This window comes from Mytilus californianus, unplaced genomic scaffold (genome assembly GCF_021869535.1).
Source record: "Mytilus californianus isolate M0D057914Y unplaced genomic scaffold, xbMytCali1.0.p SCAF_72, whole genome shotgun sequence".
Classification (NCBI taxonomy): domain Eukaryota; kingdom Metazoa; phylum Mollusca; class Bivalvia; order Mytilida; family Mytilidae; genus Mytilus; species Mytilus californianus.
Genome location: NW_026262726.1, coordinates 435,236 through 452,121, shown reverse-complemented (window position 1 = coordinate 452,121; position 16,886 = coordinate 435,236). Strand labels below are relative to the sequence as shown.

At 30.2% G+C, this 16,886-nt stretch overlaps 1 protein-coding gene and 1 long non-coding RNA gene across 2 annotated transcripts; both read right to left on the bottom strand.

Annotated features, from left to right (window-relative positions):
• Nucleotides 1-4,902: 4,902 nt before the first annotated feature.
• LOC127710339 (uncharacterized) lies at nucleotides 4,903-14,042 on the bottom strand. Its single transcript, XM_052216137.1, has 12 exons — nucleotides 13,478-14,042; nucleotides 13,112-13,229; nucleotides 12,515-12,694; nucleotides 11,129-11,195; nucleotides 10,678-10,707; nucleotides 9,906-10,004; nucleotides 9,517-9,615; nucleotides 8,782-8,886; nucleotides 8,355-8,456; nucleotides 7,677-7,734; nucleotides 6,480-6,551; nucleotides 4,903-4,974 (listed from the first exon to the last, which is right to left on the bottom strand). Exons 1-12 carry the CDS (start codon nucleotides 13,571-13,573, stop codon nucleotides 4,903-4,905), a joined length of 1,098 nt encoding a protein of 365 aa, XP_052072097.1. The 5' UTR covers nucleotides 13,574-14,042.
• Nucleotides 14,043-15,072: 1,030 nt separating this feature from the next.
• Nucleotides 15,073-16,886, bottom strand: LOC127710350 (uncharacterized). Its single transcript, XR_007986147.1, has 3 exons — nucleotides 16,507-16,886; nucleotides 15,708-15,908; nucleotides 15,073-15,302 (listed from the first exon to the last, which is right to left on the bottom strand). It is a non-coding gene; the product is annotated as an uncharacterized LOC127710350 (long non-coding RNA).

Here is a 16,886-nt window from a genome sequence, read left to right as displayed (position 1 = left end):
CGGTCTTCCACATGAAGCCTTGGTTCACACCAAACAGCAAGTTATATAGTCCATATCAATCATGACAATAAACATAAACAAACAAAACAACTATCGCTTACTAATAATCCTGACTATATGTATTACATGAACTTGTTGCCTTCAGAAATGAAAATATAAATATTCCAACTAACAAAAGCATATGCTTGCACATGCAACCAAATATAAAGCACTAAATGATAATACCAATATGAAGCTCTCATCTATAGAACTTACAAAGAAAATGTCAAGATTACAAACCGCAACAAAATAATAAAAAATATAAGAAGCCAGCTTACAACATGTTCTAAAAAATTATTTGCAATTAATATTTCATTCCAAATCCATTACCACAAAACATCTTCTTACAGTTATACTACATCTGGAAATTAGTAATAACAACACTTAACCTGTACCTTCAAAACTAATTGCTTCCTCCAAGACAAAAGCCAGATGAGATATTCATCACTTGAAGTGCTCCAGCTAGAAATAGAAAGGGGCAGGGTGCCAGTGAAGGGCAGGGCACTTTTTTATGATAGGAAAATGCACTCCTCATTTCTTTTGTCTACGTTTCTGTGTGTATCACGAGTTCACTTTTTTTTTACTGTATATGTTGTTAATAAAGATGCATAAATTGTTGTTTTGATTATTTACTCTATAAACAAGGAATTATTTGAATCTGGAATAATTTTGAATTCTGGAAAATTGATGAGAAATATATGATGAAAACTAACCCAACTAAATAGGGTTAGCCATGCGCGCATGGCTAAGGTGGGTTAGTTAGTTCATACTGAAATGATAGTGAAAGTAAAATTAACCTTAGCCATGCACGCATGGCTAACCCTATTTAGTTGGGTTAGTTTTCATCATACATTTCTAATCAATTTTCCAGAATTCAAAATTATTCCAGATTCAAATAATTCCTTGTTTATAAAATTTGCATTAGAAAAGTCATTCATACTACATGTTCATAAAACATGGCAATACACATTCATACATCAGATCACTATTAACCAAAAGAAGCGAAATAAACTTACTATTCTTCCCTCCTTGGAAAAAGGCGTCAGAGAGGGGCTCAATTGAAGGCACCCAAGGCGTGGCTAAGGGTACCCAGGGTGTGCGGCGCCCTTCTAATTTGGGCTAAAGAGACCACTGTCTTCTATACATATAAGATGTAATATTCTCATATTCGAACGGCCAACTATAGTAGTCTGAGGCGGATTTAGAGAGTTTTTCAGGGGACCCCCCCCCCCCCCCTTTCGTGGGAAAACTTTGGTTGATCATATACATGTAGTGAATCACTGAATCATGACTGGAGCTGGCCCCCTCTTATGAAAATTTCTAGATCTGCCACTGGTAGTCCATTTTGTCTAGCAGTTATCCTCAAAAGTAAATAATACGTTTTTCTTATCAACTTGATTATAACCTTGCTAACTATTACATAACTGTCAAGACGCAGTATGCATGTTAAAACTACTTGCGTTGTCATAAAGAGTAAACAATCATATTCCACAAAACAAACAAAAAAATGTTTGTATCGTTACTTTAGCTATTACAAGCCATATATATATATATATATATATTATCATATGTGACTATCAAGCCTCCTTCAATGATAACCCTGATTCACCAATACTACAACTAAAATAAAAACCAGGAGAAAAAAGACACTATATATTCTAATGCTAGGAGTGCAAGATTCCAATAAAAAACCCTATACCCACAAACCACCGATCTCAATACATGTATAAGCAGCTAAAATACGGCAAGCTTTTTAGAAAAGCTATTACATGTATTACCGGTACTGTCATTTAATATCTAATGCATAAGTGCAATATTAAGAGTGGTTAAATCCCCTACAAGCTAACTAAATAAATTAATCAACCCTCTAGCTGACCAGACGTTAATACAACTACCATCAGTCTATCCTGAGTGAAGTTTCTTTATTTCTTCAAATAGGCTTTTGGGGATCATTAGTGCACGTCCAGTGGCATATATATATAACATGCATGTCGGACCAGGAAAATGTGATGATGACAAATTTCTTAAACTGTTCAAAATAATCTTATTGAAATATAAATCTGTGATATTACTATGTCTATAGCTTCGATGAACCAAAGCAAGTTAGATATCGACCTGTATTTAAATCAGATTGGTTCTGGATGTTTCTCTCGTATATTCAATATACTTGTATGATATCAGTTCTATATTGCGACTATCCATAGTTCCCTATAAACCTTCCATCTATGCGTGTAAACCAATGATCGACAAGTGCCGCACATTTTGTTAAATCAATATTTGTATGTTTCAAAATGTCCATAATTATTGACAACGAGTATATACTTACATTTTCCCCAATTTACCCTTGGAAAATGTGTTAATAGATTTTTATTTCATCAAATCTTTTTTTTTTTTTTTTTAATTATTTAAATTTTCATAAATATCATTCTTTACACCAAAAATGTTATTTATAAACAAGCGTATGAGTTTAGCAATGACTAGTATATCACTATCGGATACGCTAGACAAAGTTGTATATTACACCTGATAGATTCAAAATGGAAGTTACATGTTATCGGCTGTGTACACTGATCAATACCCCCAGAAAAAAAGTGATGCACGAACTTGTTTTATGTAATTGTGTAATAACAGTTTTAAAGCCCGACAGGAAATCGCTTGAATACCTGTACGTGTCACCTCACAATACCTCTGGGAACAATTCCTTTAGCCATTCTGGTGATCAGATAAGTGAAGATCCGAATTTATTTTAAAAAGTTTATTACATAAAACAATTATGAACAAACTAGATTTTCAAAAACAATTTTACACGGAACACTTATTTATGACTTTGAACTTTGACTTTTTAACTAATTTCAATTTCTTGTTTTAAATACTTCGTAAACAAAACAGTTTCAAAACGACAGACCATACTATTAGTACTAGTTATTTAAAAAATAATATATATAAAATTACATTTTCCGTATCAAGTTAGTTAGGAAAGGTTGCACAACTATGTCTATCATAATCTTTTTTGTGACCCGGGAAACTGTTTATGCTTTCCTTGTCGGATAAAACAACCGTACGCTTGACAAGATATCGACACTCTATTACGGCTACGTTAGGTTACTGCTTGTTTTGGTCCTTTGTGGTTTATAGATATATCGTGGTCAATATTCGGGGAGGATGTCAAAATGGCCGCATGTGGAGAATTGATACTCTAAATTTAAAATCGATGGTGATCTCTTAACTTACAGAATAAAACTTTAATATCTATGAATTTGTGCTTTTTTATACATAATGAACAGAATATGAATTTTTCATTTTTTTGCGAAGTTTCCCTTTAATGATGATCCATTAAGATAATGATAATTAAGGATTTTAAAAATACACATCCATTAGTCATACCTTTCTGATTACCCATTACCAATGCTATGCTAACCTAAATAGTTGACAAAATTGATCACTCATACAATCTTTTCATTTATACTATCAGTAGTGCACATAGTACCAATTTTATATATTAAGAAATAAAAATCTTTGAGGAAAAGAATAATTATATATCTTAATTGATGTATGTTTAGATATAATAATATTCTGATAAGAATAAAGAGTATCCTAGTAAAATAAATGTACTTTTGTTTCATCAGTTAACTGAATTAGCTAGTTTAAAGACTTCAATGAAAATAATGTCAGTTTTTTTTTACATGTAAGCAGACTGAAACCAAGTGAATTGAACTTTTAAGCAAACAGGAAGGAAATTTAAATAAGCATAATACATGACAAAAGTGTTCAGTATATTGCAAAAATCCATTGAAAAACTACACAAATGAAATATTTTTTATATATTTTAGGTATAATAAATAATATACTGTACTTATATGGGACAAAGTTCTTGTACATATTTTAACTAAGCTCACAATATCCTAGAATTCCAAGTTTTATTGTGAACCAAATGAAAGTTTACCACAGAGTCGTCTGCTCTTGACCAAGGTATTTAAACTTTTGCAAGTTTACCTGTCCCAATGAATCAATTCAATAGCTATTGTTCTCTGTGTAGTTTATTCACTTGGGACATTTAAATTTCTTCCAAGAGAAATCTATCACTCATTGATTCATTTGCCTGACCAAACAATATCTTCTTTGTATATTGAAATACATGAATAAACTCATATAAACTGCATGTGATACAGTATTTATTCAATATCAAAATATATTTTCAATCAGTTCAATATAAAAACTGATTCAGTTATAAAAAGTTTATTTCTGAATTCTTTTTTACTACAGTTTCAAAGAATTGGCATGCATGTTTTATTTTTGTTGTTCAGTTGTAAATAATATATTTAAGAAGACCTTCATTTAAACATTATCATTTTCAAGTTTATATTTGTGAACACACTAAAAAAGCAAATTTTGATAGGTAAAATATTGAAATTTGATCAGAAATCAACTTTTAATTTTTAAATCAGTGTTTAAATTAAACAAATTGAAAATGAGTAATTGATATTGAATAAATACAACATCATATGCAGTTTTGTGGTTCCTTATTTGTACATGTATTTTCATCATTGACAGTTCAATTTTTGTTCCGGTAAATTAATCAGTGAGTGATAGATTTCTCTTGGAAGAAATTTAAAGGTTCAATTGAATAAACTAAACAGAGAACAATAGCTATTGTATTTGTTAGATGGGACAATAGAACTTACAAAAGTTTAAATCGACAGGTAACTTGCAGGTGAATCTGTGGAAAATTATCATTGGGTTCGCAATAAATAGCAAACCAAAATGTACCACATAGATAATAACGATCTAGATATTATACCAAACTTACTAAAACTGTACATCACGACATCAACTTTTATCTTTACATTGATAGTTCACAAAAGTTTAATACATTTTTTTAATTATTTTCAGAAGTTGTGATCTGCCTTTGACCTTCCAATCTTCAAGATTCCCATTCTGAAAATAATATATGCTATCAAATAGAAATTAAGAAACATTATACAATTATTTTTGTGTCTATCTTTTCCTGAAAGACATCTATTTTCTACTGTTTTACTTAATGAGTATTTATTTCATTTGACCTTTTTACTTTGTAAAGTGATCCTATCAAGTTGTCAGTGTGAGCATGTGTAGTATCATTTCATTTCATTTCATTTATATTGCATGTGTTTGGTGTGTGTACTGCATGATAAATGCGGGATATTCAATAAAATTTATTGACGTCTTGGTGTAAATGGCCAAGCCATATGCTACTTGCATTTTTATTTGTTGAAAAGTAAAAATTGTAGTAATTATAACTAGTGCTTTCATGATGCACTTGAAAACTAAGGTATGTGAGCAGTATGGATAATGTTATTTATCATCCTTCCCTACCGCTATATCAGCTTCCTCAACATATCTGTAAAACTCGTATCCAGTTAGCGTGTGCAAGTGAGGAGACATTATCAAGTGAGCAGGACTTATCAACAAATTCTCCCAACATATTGCCTTGTATTGTAATGGTGATAAGTCACCAAATAAATTCTTTTAATAAAATAAATTACACTTGCAGTACATAGTTTACAATAAACCATTTCTTTTTTCCTAAAATTACTTTACATTCTGAAACGAGATGTTGATAAAATGGTGTCGACGGCAGTCTTGATAAGTTCTGCCGGGACTACTTTTTTTCAGAACTGAACTATTTGACTTAATTTGAACTATTGGTCTGACCTGTATTGAGATCAATCTATCGATACAAATGTCAACAATGAGGGAGTGGCAGTTTAAATTATTAAAACATTTATAGTGAACATAAATCTGTCTTTCTCAAATCAACTTCTCCTTTACGAATTACGACTACTTAAATATATATGTGTACTTTTAGTCTTGAAAACAAACAGCATTTTGATGCGTTTCTGGAATTTTTTTATGAACCGTATGCTGTTCAGTAGCCGGTCAGCGAGTAGAAATTTTCTTCTTCTGGTGATATGAAATACTACGATCTTTCAATATAATCTTTAATATTTCTTTTTTTTTTTGTATCATCTTCAAATATTATACTCTCATATATGCATTATCATGTACACGAAACATTTTTCTTCCTCTAGTTAATGGGAATATTTTACCCTGCGTATTTTGGCCACAAGGTGTATCCGCGGTTTAATATTTTGATGACGTGTGTTGCCTAGTAATAACAGAGACACTCTGGTAACTCTGGTAATAACAATTCCCGCGAAATTATTGAAAAAGGAAATTTTGATAAAAAACATTGCTTTGAAAGATGACAAAAATGTTATCTGAATGTGGATTGTATAGATATTGAAAAATATCAGCCCCCTTGACAGAATATGAAGCTAAATGGCTCGTTCGCTACGCTCACTCGACATTTAGCTTCATATTCTGGCTCGAGGGCTGATATTTTTCTATATCTACATATCCACATCCAGATGACATGTACATATATATATGAAAAACAGTACCTTGAGTAAACATTGATCAGCATATCCAACTACAAATACGCAACAATCATTACCATTTTGCTGCTTTTGAACCTATAAAAACAAACCTCTATTATGTAAAGAATTATGAACAGAAATGGCCATTTTGCCAGGGAAACTCAAATTTTGTGATTAGCAAAATTTAAACCCATGTTAGTGTAACATGATCTGAAAAAAAATGACATTCAAATTGTTTCAGAATATTTAGACAGAAATCAATAACCATAATTGAAATTCTGCTTAAAGCAACACTTCCTTTTAACTTTTTCAGTTATTAATGTAATACAATGAAATAGCTCTAGAATTGTACAGAATGTTTATGGTTTACAGGTCTCTGCTTGCATGTACAAGAGTGTGAATATTTGTTTCAGATTTTATAGTTGTGTATCTTTGAAAGCTCTTACATCCACTTTGTTTGATTTTTGGTAGATAGTTGTCTCATTGGCAATCATTCCACAACTCTTTATTTTTATATCGTTTGTTTAAGAAAAGAGTAAATGACTATTCATTTAGGTAATAGCAAGTTGTTGTCCCTTAAGGATATACTTAGGTGAGGTTTTGGAATTTGTGACAAATGTTCAGACTCCTTGGTGTTTTTCCATACAATACAATGTAAAATATTTTGCCCCATAACACCCATTTATTTTTTCATATAAGACTTAATAGCTCATGAAAGGTGATTTACTAAAATTTAAGAAGATTCTTGATTTCTTTGTATTGTTTTGAGACCCAAATCATACCAATGCAAATATAAGGTAAAAGTCTGAGTCAGCCTTTTAAAGCCATATTTTAAATCTCAAATATCTCGAAAAGGAGGTCTATGACCTATCAATATTTTTAGCTTATTTTTGTCCTTAACGGATGCTCTCCAAGTTTATAGTATCAATTTTAATTTCTTGATTTATTAATTTTCACCTAAACTCACCTAAGTACATCCTTAAATACCTACTATTGCTCTCATGTTTTGCTTCAATCAAAAGTGGATAACTCAGGACAACAAATTTGCTATTACCCTTATAACAAGTTAGCCAATAAGCGTATATGTAACTATTTATTTCTTCCTCTGTGATGTTTTATCCTGGGTATAATTTGTCACAAGAATTTTGCTTTATATATACTACTAGTTAATTAGTTAATTGCAGTAAATACATATAAAATAGACCAAACAAAACACTTTACCTTTGCATGACTGATTTTAACTTCCTCAAATGATTTTGCATACATTGCAGCAAAGTATCTGCAAAACAGAAAAGCATAATAAAAACTTGATCTTGATTAACATAGATTTGGATATTGTTAATAGTTGATCATTGTTTATAAAGAATTTGAACAGAATCACAGACTGGTACAAATCATAACTCTGGCAAATTATAACTTAATAATTTGGCTCTGATTTTGATGAACTCATACTTAAACTAATATGTATTCCAACTGTTTGATTTTAAAAAGTTCTTCTCCGTAATTTTTCATTTAACTCAAAATTTATTATTTGAAAATTCATCTCTTTTCAAGATGAATTTTTGTGAAAGGATTTACTCTTGCCAGGTTATCATTCTATTATCTAATCATAAGCAAACCAAATAATACTTTGAAGATTGATATTTAAAATGCTTTTTTATTGCATTTGTAAATAAATATTTTAGATTGATACGTAAAATTATCAAATGTGCAATAGTTATGATTGTGTTGTTTATGTATAGCGGCTGAGGTACATTTATGACAAGATGTTTATTCTATCTCTCTGTGGTTCAAATTCCTAAGATGAATGACTGATTTGTTTCTATTCAAATTGATTTATGAGATTCAAAAATCAGTATAAAACTATTTCCTTAATGAAATTTGTTCATTTATTTTTACCTTCCAAGTGATTGTGCTGTCTTCCGATAGCAACCTCCCATTGAACACATCATGGTTACAGTGAAAGTCTTGGGGCAAAAGGAAGCCAGAATCCAGTGTGTACTAAAACATCAATCATATAATATTAACTTTAGGTATATCTAACTTAACTAGATGAATACTTTAAAATTATCTGTTTGCCTAAATTTGAATTAATCAAATGCTAAAAATTTTCCTTTGACCTTTTTACTATTTTTATTCAAGCATCAATGGAGGAGTCTTGTTATTAAGAAATGTGCACTTGTCATTCAAAATGATAAACCTGGTCTATTCAGTGATATTTTCTTTTACAAAATCCATTCAAAAATTTAAATGAATAATAAATTAAATAAGATAATACTCTTGAATATTGAGTTATGATATCAAGATGATACATCACTAAACTAACTTGTCACATATTGGGACCAATATCAACCGTTTCTCTTCAAATGCAATTCTCCGGCTATAGGCATTCACAAGATCTATATTGCATGAGTGGAGGATCAACCTAGAACTGAAAAAGATTTATTTAATTATCCACATGACAACAATATTTAGAAATAAAAGAAGAATGTGTCCATGGGATACAACTAGATGCCCAGCTTGTAATTATACCACAAATTCAGAAATTTTTCTATTTACATGGGGAAAATTTTACTTCTAAGAAAATTTAAGATTTTTTATTTTTTTATAAAACTTTTACAGATTACATAGCGCCATGCCGTAAGATCACTTTTGTTTCAGTGAAATAGTATACTTTAAGAGGCAATCTCCTGATTTTTATAATGGTTTGAAGACAAGGTAACATGTACATAACAATGTCATTGGTATTAGCAAAAATCAACAGTTCTAAGTGAAGCAAAATGTCTTATTATTTTATTTTGACAGTCAAATGATAAAATCTGAGCATCAATGTAGAACTTAAGAATTGTCTTCAGTTACTTGAGTATTCAATTCATTGTCCTTGAATTTTTGATTCAGTTTAATTGATCTGGACGAGAGGTTGACATTAAAAAAAATTGTCAGCCTTTCAGCCATATGATAGAGTAAATAATTACCCTGTTATTAGCCAATCATGATATGGCATTTTAACGTGAAGTTTAATAAATTTAATTGCATTGCTTGTGATAAATTTAAGTATTACCCATCATCAGGACAATTTTCTTTTGCCAAGAGCTTCCTGCTGAAGACTGGATCAAATGTGTGAATACTATCTTCTGTTGCATATGTCTCTTGATGATGTCTTTAGAATACATTAATCAATATATGTTAAATCATATCAATTGTATATTTTGAAAAAAGGCTGTATTTTTATTTTTACAAGGGTATATAATATTTAATTATCAAAAACAACTTTATGTGTTAAAGTAATCTTCCTTGTCAAAATTTTTCTAACAATTTATCGCTATATTCCTGTTTTTTTTTTTATTTATTCAAGTAACATATTATTACTATTGAATAATGCTGATAACAAAATCCTTTCCTAATGATGAATGCTGCATATAAGCAGTATAAGTCTTGTATAGTAATCACCTTATTGCAACATAAACAATGCTGTCATCCAACCAATGACCTTTTGACAGTCTATTTATGTCTCCCTGCCAGATTTCATGGCCATATCGCTGAAAAACTCTGTTCCAATAAAATATAATAATGACATTGTTGTTATAATAACTATATTGATTAAGTGTTTATGACTTCTATATGCACAAGATTGAAAATTTTCTTTCATTTGAGAATTATGTAATATTACAATATCTTATACATTTGTATTCACTTTTAGCTCAGCTTATAATGAAATTGCATATCACAGCTTTGTGACGTCAAACACCCAGCCTTAATTACTTTGACCATGACGTTACAATTTTTGAACTGACGTTTATTAGTTTGACCCTAACTTATCAAGTCAACAAAAAAAACCAAAAAAAAAACCACTTCAAAAAAAAAAAAAAAACACTTCAAAAAGACGCAAATATAGCCTGATAAATCAATTGTCAGGTTATCTGTATATTGAGATTGTAAAATATCAGCTTCTAGTCACAAAATGAAGGCTTTCTGATCTCGTTCACTAAGCTCACTCAACAAAAAAGCTTCATATTGTGACTGTCAGCTAATATTTTACAATATCAATATGCAGACAACCTGCTCATCGGTACTTATCCATATATTAATAGGTGATGGAAAATACATTCAATAGCAATTAAACTACTTGATATATTATGAAATGCAGGTATTTTATTGATACACCAATGGATTTTCGTGGTATACATGGTACACATCATATATATATTTTTTGAATTCTTACACTGAATCTGATTCCATTCCTGGTAAGCATCTGAAATATAGAAAATGAGTGTAACAGTTTTAAATTTGCATTTTTGATTGAATGATATTAAATGAAGTATTCTAGTATGCAAAAATTGAAGTCCGCTATAACAGACCCCAAATACAAACAATAAAACAAATGACCTTAATTAGGCATATAAGAAGAGACATCTAAAAATGATGAACAAATATAATAAACAGTAAAAAAGGCAATCACTGAATTAATTCCAGGCTCCTGGCATCAGATGGGCATATATATATATTTACCTTCCTAAAGATGCAATAAATTTACCATGGGAACCATTCATAGTCTTTTAAACATGATTGATTGATTTCAACTGACAGGATGGTTGGTTATATTTTATTTGAAGTAAGTAATTTACAGCTTTATACATATTCAATAAATAAAAAAAAAAAAGGCATAGTAGTACCCTTTATTATCCTCTTCCAATGTCTGGTAATTGTCTCTGATTTTGGAACGGGTACTTGGGCCATCAGCTGTAGAATATACATAAGCAGGTTGTTTATCAATCTGACAGATAATCATTTCGTGTATTATGTAGACAAATAAAAAGAAAAGTGTACAGCAATGTTAATATGGAGGAATACTTGTCTTCTAATGAAAGCATAGGAATCAACCTTCTACAAGAACAATTTAAACTCTAATAAATAAAGATTAAAAGAAATGCCATTAATGTTAATAAGTAAAATAGTACAAGAGTTGTCTCCCATTGGAATTGGACCAACCTACAATAAATGTATTCTCCTTCAGATGAAGACTTTTTATGTACCTGTTAGTGGTTAGTTTAAAGTCATATTTCCATCACCATAGGATTAAATAACATAACGGAAAATGTTAATAAGTAAAATAGTACAATAGTTGTCTCCCATTGGAATTGAACCAACCTACAATAAATGTATTCTCCTTCAGATGAAGACTTTTTATGTACTTGTTAGTGGTTAGTTTAAAGTCATATTTCCATCACCATAGTATTAATTAACGTAAGGAAAATGTTAATATTAAAGTAAAATAGTACAAGAGTTGTCTCCCATTGGAATTGAACCAACCTACAATAAATGTATTCTCCTTCAGATGAAGACTTTTTATGTACCTGTTAGTGGTTAGTTAAAAGTCATATTTCCATCACCAGAGGATTAAATAAGATAAAGGAAAATGTTAATAAGTAAAATAGTACAAGAGTTGTCTCCCATTGGAATTGAACCAACCTACAATAAATGTATTCTCCTTCAGATGAAGACTTTTTATGTACCTGTTAGTGGTTAGTTAAAAGTCATATTTCCATCACCAGAGGATTAAATAAGATAAAGGAAAATGTTAATAAGTAAAATAGTACAAGAGTTGTCTCCCATTGAAATTGAACCAACCTACAATAAATGTATTCTCCTTCAGATGAAGACTTTTTATGTACCTGTTAGTGGTTAGTTTAAAGTAATATTTCCATCACTATAGTATTAATTAACGTAAGGAAACTGTTATTAAGTAAAATAGTACAAGTGTTGTCTCCCATTGGAATTGAACAAACCTACAATAAATGTATTCTCCTTAAGATGAAGACTTTCAGGTACCACTCCAGTTAGTAAAAATAATACTTGCATTATCAGGATTAAACAACAGCCAAAATATATATACAGCATTTATAACTGATCTCTTCATGTTCATTTTTGTTTAATTCTCCTGAAATTGATGAAAAGATGAAAATGGCAAAAACACAGAATGAAGAATGTAAGGTTTATTAAAAAAATGCATTTTGTCTATACCTGTTTAATAATATCGGAAAAAGACAGAAATTACATACCTCTCCATAGATCCTTATGGGATAAGGGGTAGAAGTTGTCCCCTTTATCATGGTAGATGTGCTGCACTTCTACCCCTTGAGCACAAGGACAGGCACACAAGTAGTCATTGACCCCCTCTTCATGGTATATCACCAGCTCTTTCATTAAGTATCCTGCAGTAAACATTAATGCTGCAGGACCTATAAGGAAACAATAATTTCTTATATTTATGACTTATGTCAATGTTAGAGACAACTGCAAGGAGCACAAATAATTCCTATTTAGTAATGACAATCAATTGTCTAACTGACAAACATTTTATTACATATATAGACTGCAGCCTTTTGTTGTCCTTTCCCCTAACCCTTATAATAAATATATGTCAGTACTTTATTCTATGACCCCAGAGACTTCAACTCCATCTTTGCAAAATTTGTGTGAACCGCTCAACATTTGTATGCAGAACATATAAAAATGTAGAAATCATAAATAGTCTCACTTTATTTAAAAAAAATACAAATGTGCTATGTTGTGGATCAGATACATACTATACTTTTCCTTTGACATTAATAATTTTGAAGAAAAAAACCAAATCATATTTTTGTAAAGTAAGATACCCATTTTTTCATCTGTTAATAGGTTTTTGGCCTCCTCAATTAACAGGTCTCTGACCGTCCTGCTTTGGCCTCTGTTGTTTAGGGCCTTTTTGATGTTATCCATGTCAACTTTATGATACTACAACAAGCCACAATTCACAATTACTTTCATGGAGTTAAAAAGTTCTTTGAGCATTTTCAATAAGTTGCCATTTATTTTGCCCCCAATTGTAAATCATATGCAAATGATGATAAACTTAAAAAAAGAGCCCAACTTTACAGGTTAATACCAATGTTATTTAGTTTTAAAATCCTTACTGATTACTTCAGCTGAAATGATGAGGAATTTATCTAACAAAAATAAAGAACTCTAAAATTAAGACAAACCTGCTGTACATAATGGTCCAAGTGGGATTTTGCAAAAATGTAAACAGCAATTTTAGCAAAATCCGGAAATATATTTAGGAGGTAGAAAACACTCATTCCGCCTTCTCCTGGCACCAAAATATCCGGTCCATTATATGTCCTTGCATTTTAGAAGATAAGAAAATATTAGCAGTAGTAAGACAAGTGCATGAAACAGGTATAAAAAATGCAAATTCTCCTTTGAAAATATATTTCAGAAATAACAAGTATTTTTTACAGACAGATAAAATTTGCTAACCTAACTGTTGCATATTTGAACACATTCAGATATAGAAGTGTGTACTTTATCAAATTAAAGTCCTATGAAACAAGTGATTGGTGAAAAATAATGTTTATCCAATTCTTGAACCAATGAATGTATATATCATAAACTTAGTCTTCTGTGGAAGATTTTATCATTTTTTTCACAACTATATCGTATAATCGTCATTTTTTTTCTCTCTGTCTGTTATGATTTAACAAATATGGCAGCTCATTAAATGCCGTGTTTTGATTCCAAAGTTTACCGATTGTCACCTTATAGTAAACAATCAACCAAAAAGACATGGATATTGAGCACGTGTTTAACATGTACAATCAGATTATAGTTTTTTCAGTGACAGACCCATGCCTGTTGTGTGTACAAATTAAAGAATTTTCTTCAGAAAAAGGTATATGTACATAAGTTTAATAATGAAAACTATCCATTTTGTTATAAAAAAACATATGCATAATTTTTTTTTAATTTGAGGTTTCATATGATTTTAAAAATGTATTGTTGCAATTTTTTTTGGAAAAATATAAAACATGATGTTTGTCATCTATTTATCAAATCAGATGTTGGTTTTCTCTTTAAAGGGTATTTGCCGTCAATTGTTTTTATGACACAAGCATATTTTATGAAATGCATCAATATGGATGTGCTAAGTATAGCCAAAAAAATGATAATATAATATTATGGTGTAAACTTCGGAACAGGCTTTGTTAAAAAAAAACAGGAAAAATATATGCTTTTTTTGGAATTATTCTGGTTCAGAAATTGAGGTAAATATTGAGGTAAAATATAAAAAGGGCAATACCTCAATGGTCTTTTTCTAGGCTTGAACTGTATTTCACCGCTAAACAGGCTGCAGCTTTCCAAATAGCTCAAATCTGTGTTGAAGTTTTGGGAAATGATGTGTCCAATGATATCTGTAGCATTTCTCTATAGAAACAAATTTAAAGTTTATTTTAATATTTCATTAAGATATTATAATGTTAATGTTATATGATGAATGCAGTGTCATACAAACAACCTTTCCCCACTAGAAGAAAAATGATATGACACAAAATATATTCATAAAATGTATTAAGCAGTTGTTTGTATGACAATGCATTCATCATATAAACAACTGCTTAACACATTTTACAAATATATTTTATGTCATATCATTTTTCTTCTAGATGAGAAAGGGTTTAATTTTGAAAAAAAAATCATACTCCTGAGATGTTTTATTTTAAGATAACAAAAAACTTTATATACTCCTTAAACCTTTTCAAATAATTCCTTTATAATATTAGATAACTGCTGGTGCCCTTTTTAAAAAAATCAATAGGAATGAATTATACCATAATAAGTAAAAAAAAATGCACTCTTATTAGGACAAGGACTGAAACAGACATCATAAACATGCTTTATATTTTAAAGACCGCACATACAAGTTGTTATGTTTGTCGGACATATTTGTCTACATGCTGGCCACAGTGCTTTAATATATTTAACCTTGTCAATTGCTTTAGCCAATGGAGAGATCTGTTTTTCTGCTGTCTACAAAACATAAAAAAGATATGTCTCAATAATAATGGTTTATAATGTAAATAAAAACAATTATTTAAGCTAGTTTTTTTTTCATATTATCTTTTTTCAATTTTTCCAATGACAAATATCATTTTCATCTGCAGTTTTATTTCTGTATATTTGTATTGAATAATCATGGCTGATTGTCCATATCCAAAGTCAGTAATGAAATCAATTAGAATGTGCTTAAGTCAGTTTTTTTTCATCACCAACTGGATTATCAAGGAATTTGAAACTAAGTCTGATGTTCAATTCTTACGGTTGTGTAATGTTTCAAAACTAACCTTCTATACCTAAAATTAACGCAAATAGATAGTTGAATCTGTTATTGATATATAATCAAACTTATTATTTTTTTCCTGAACAGATTCTTACATTACGCTGTACTTTTGATGCACTCTCTGCCTCTACAGTTTCTGCCTCTACAGTCTCTGCCTCTACAGTTTCTGCCACTAGAGTTTCTGCCTCTACAGTTTCTGCCTCTAGAGTTTCTGCCTCTACAGTTTCTGCCTCTACAGTCTCTGCCTCTACAGTTTCTGCCTCTACAGTTTCTGCCTCTATTTCTTCATTTTCAACCTACAGATTTCATAAAAATAGTATCCTTTAGATTTCTTTGAAAAAGAATATATACAGAATAAATAGTATAAAATATTTGAAAGCTGGAACTGTCGACTGATGCTACCTGAAATGAACTGCTTTTTTTCCCCAAAAGAAATCTACAGGTTGTTTGCTTGAAGGAACAAATAATCATTTGTACATTTTAAGTACTATAAATTTAAACAGTTTATTTTCAGTACTGTATAATTATAGTACAATGAAATACACATAAAAAAGTAGATGTGTACACCACGCCAACGCAGTGTAACTAGACTAACCAAATCTCACCAGATTCCTAAGTTCAATGACTAACAACTCTACAAAAGTGAACTGATAAAAATTATCTTGTGGATATGCACATTTACATAGTATGTCCTCATTAACTACCAAGTGTCATGGAATTCTGTTGTGTGGTTTCAGAGGAGTTGTGATGACAAGAACAGCACTGACAGACTGTCAGATGAAGAGACAGATAGACAGACGGGTCTAAAACATTGTACCTTCTGCATGGGGTAAATAATTATTATTAATCTCAATTTTTAATTGAAAGCTATGAATTTCAGAAGTAATTTCTTACTTTATCTTGGGCATTTTCTTCATCCTTCGCTAGGAACTGCTCTTTTTTATTATCTTTTTCTTCTTCAACTCCTGTTTTAATCTAATCATATTGGCATTGATAAAATAAAATTGGAGTGATTCTCAATCTGCAGAAACTTTTTAGATTCATTATATATCTTAATTGAGATATATTCTCTTCTATTTAATATATCTCTGATGTTATGGTACTCCATATTCTTGGTCATATTGATCATTTTGTGTAAAATTAATTTTCATTTTTTTTAAATAGATGTATCTGTAATATTTTTTCTGACTGTAAGTGATCCTTTTTCTGTTTGGTTTTGTTTAATATACTTATATGCTTCTTCTTTTCAATCTGATATTAATAATGTTTTTTTG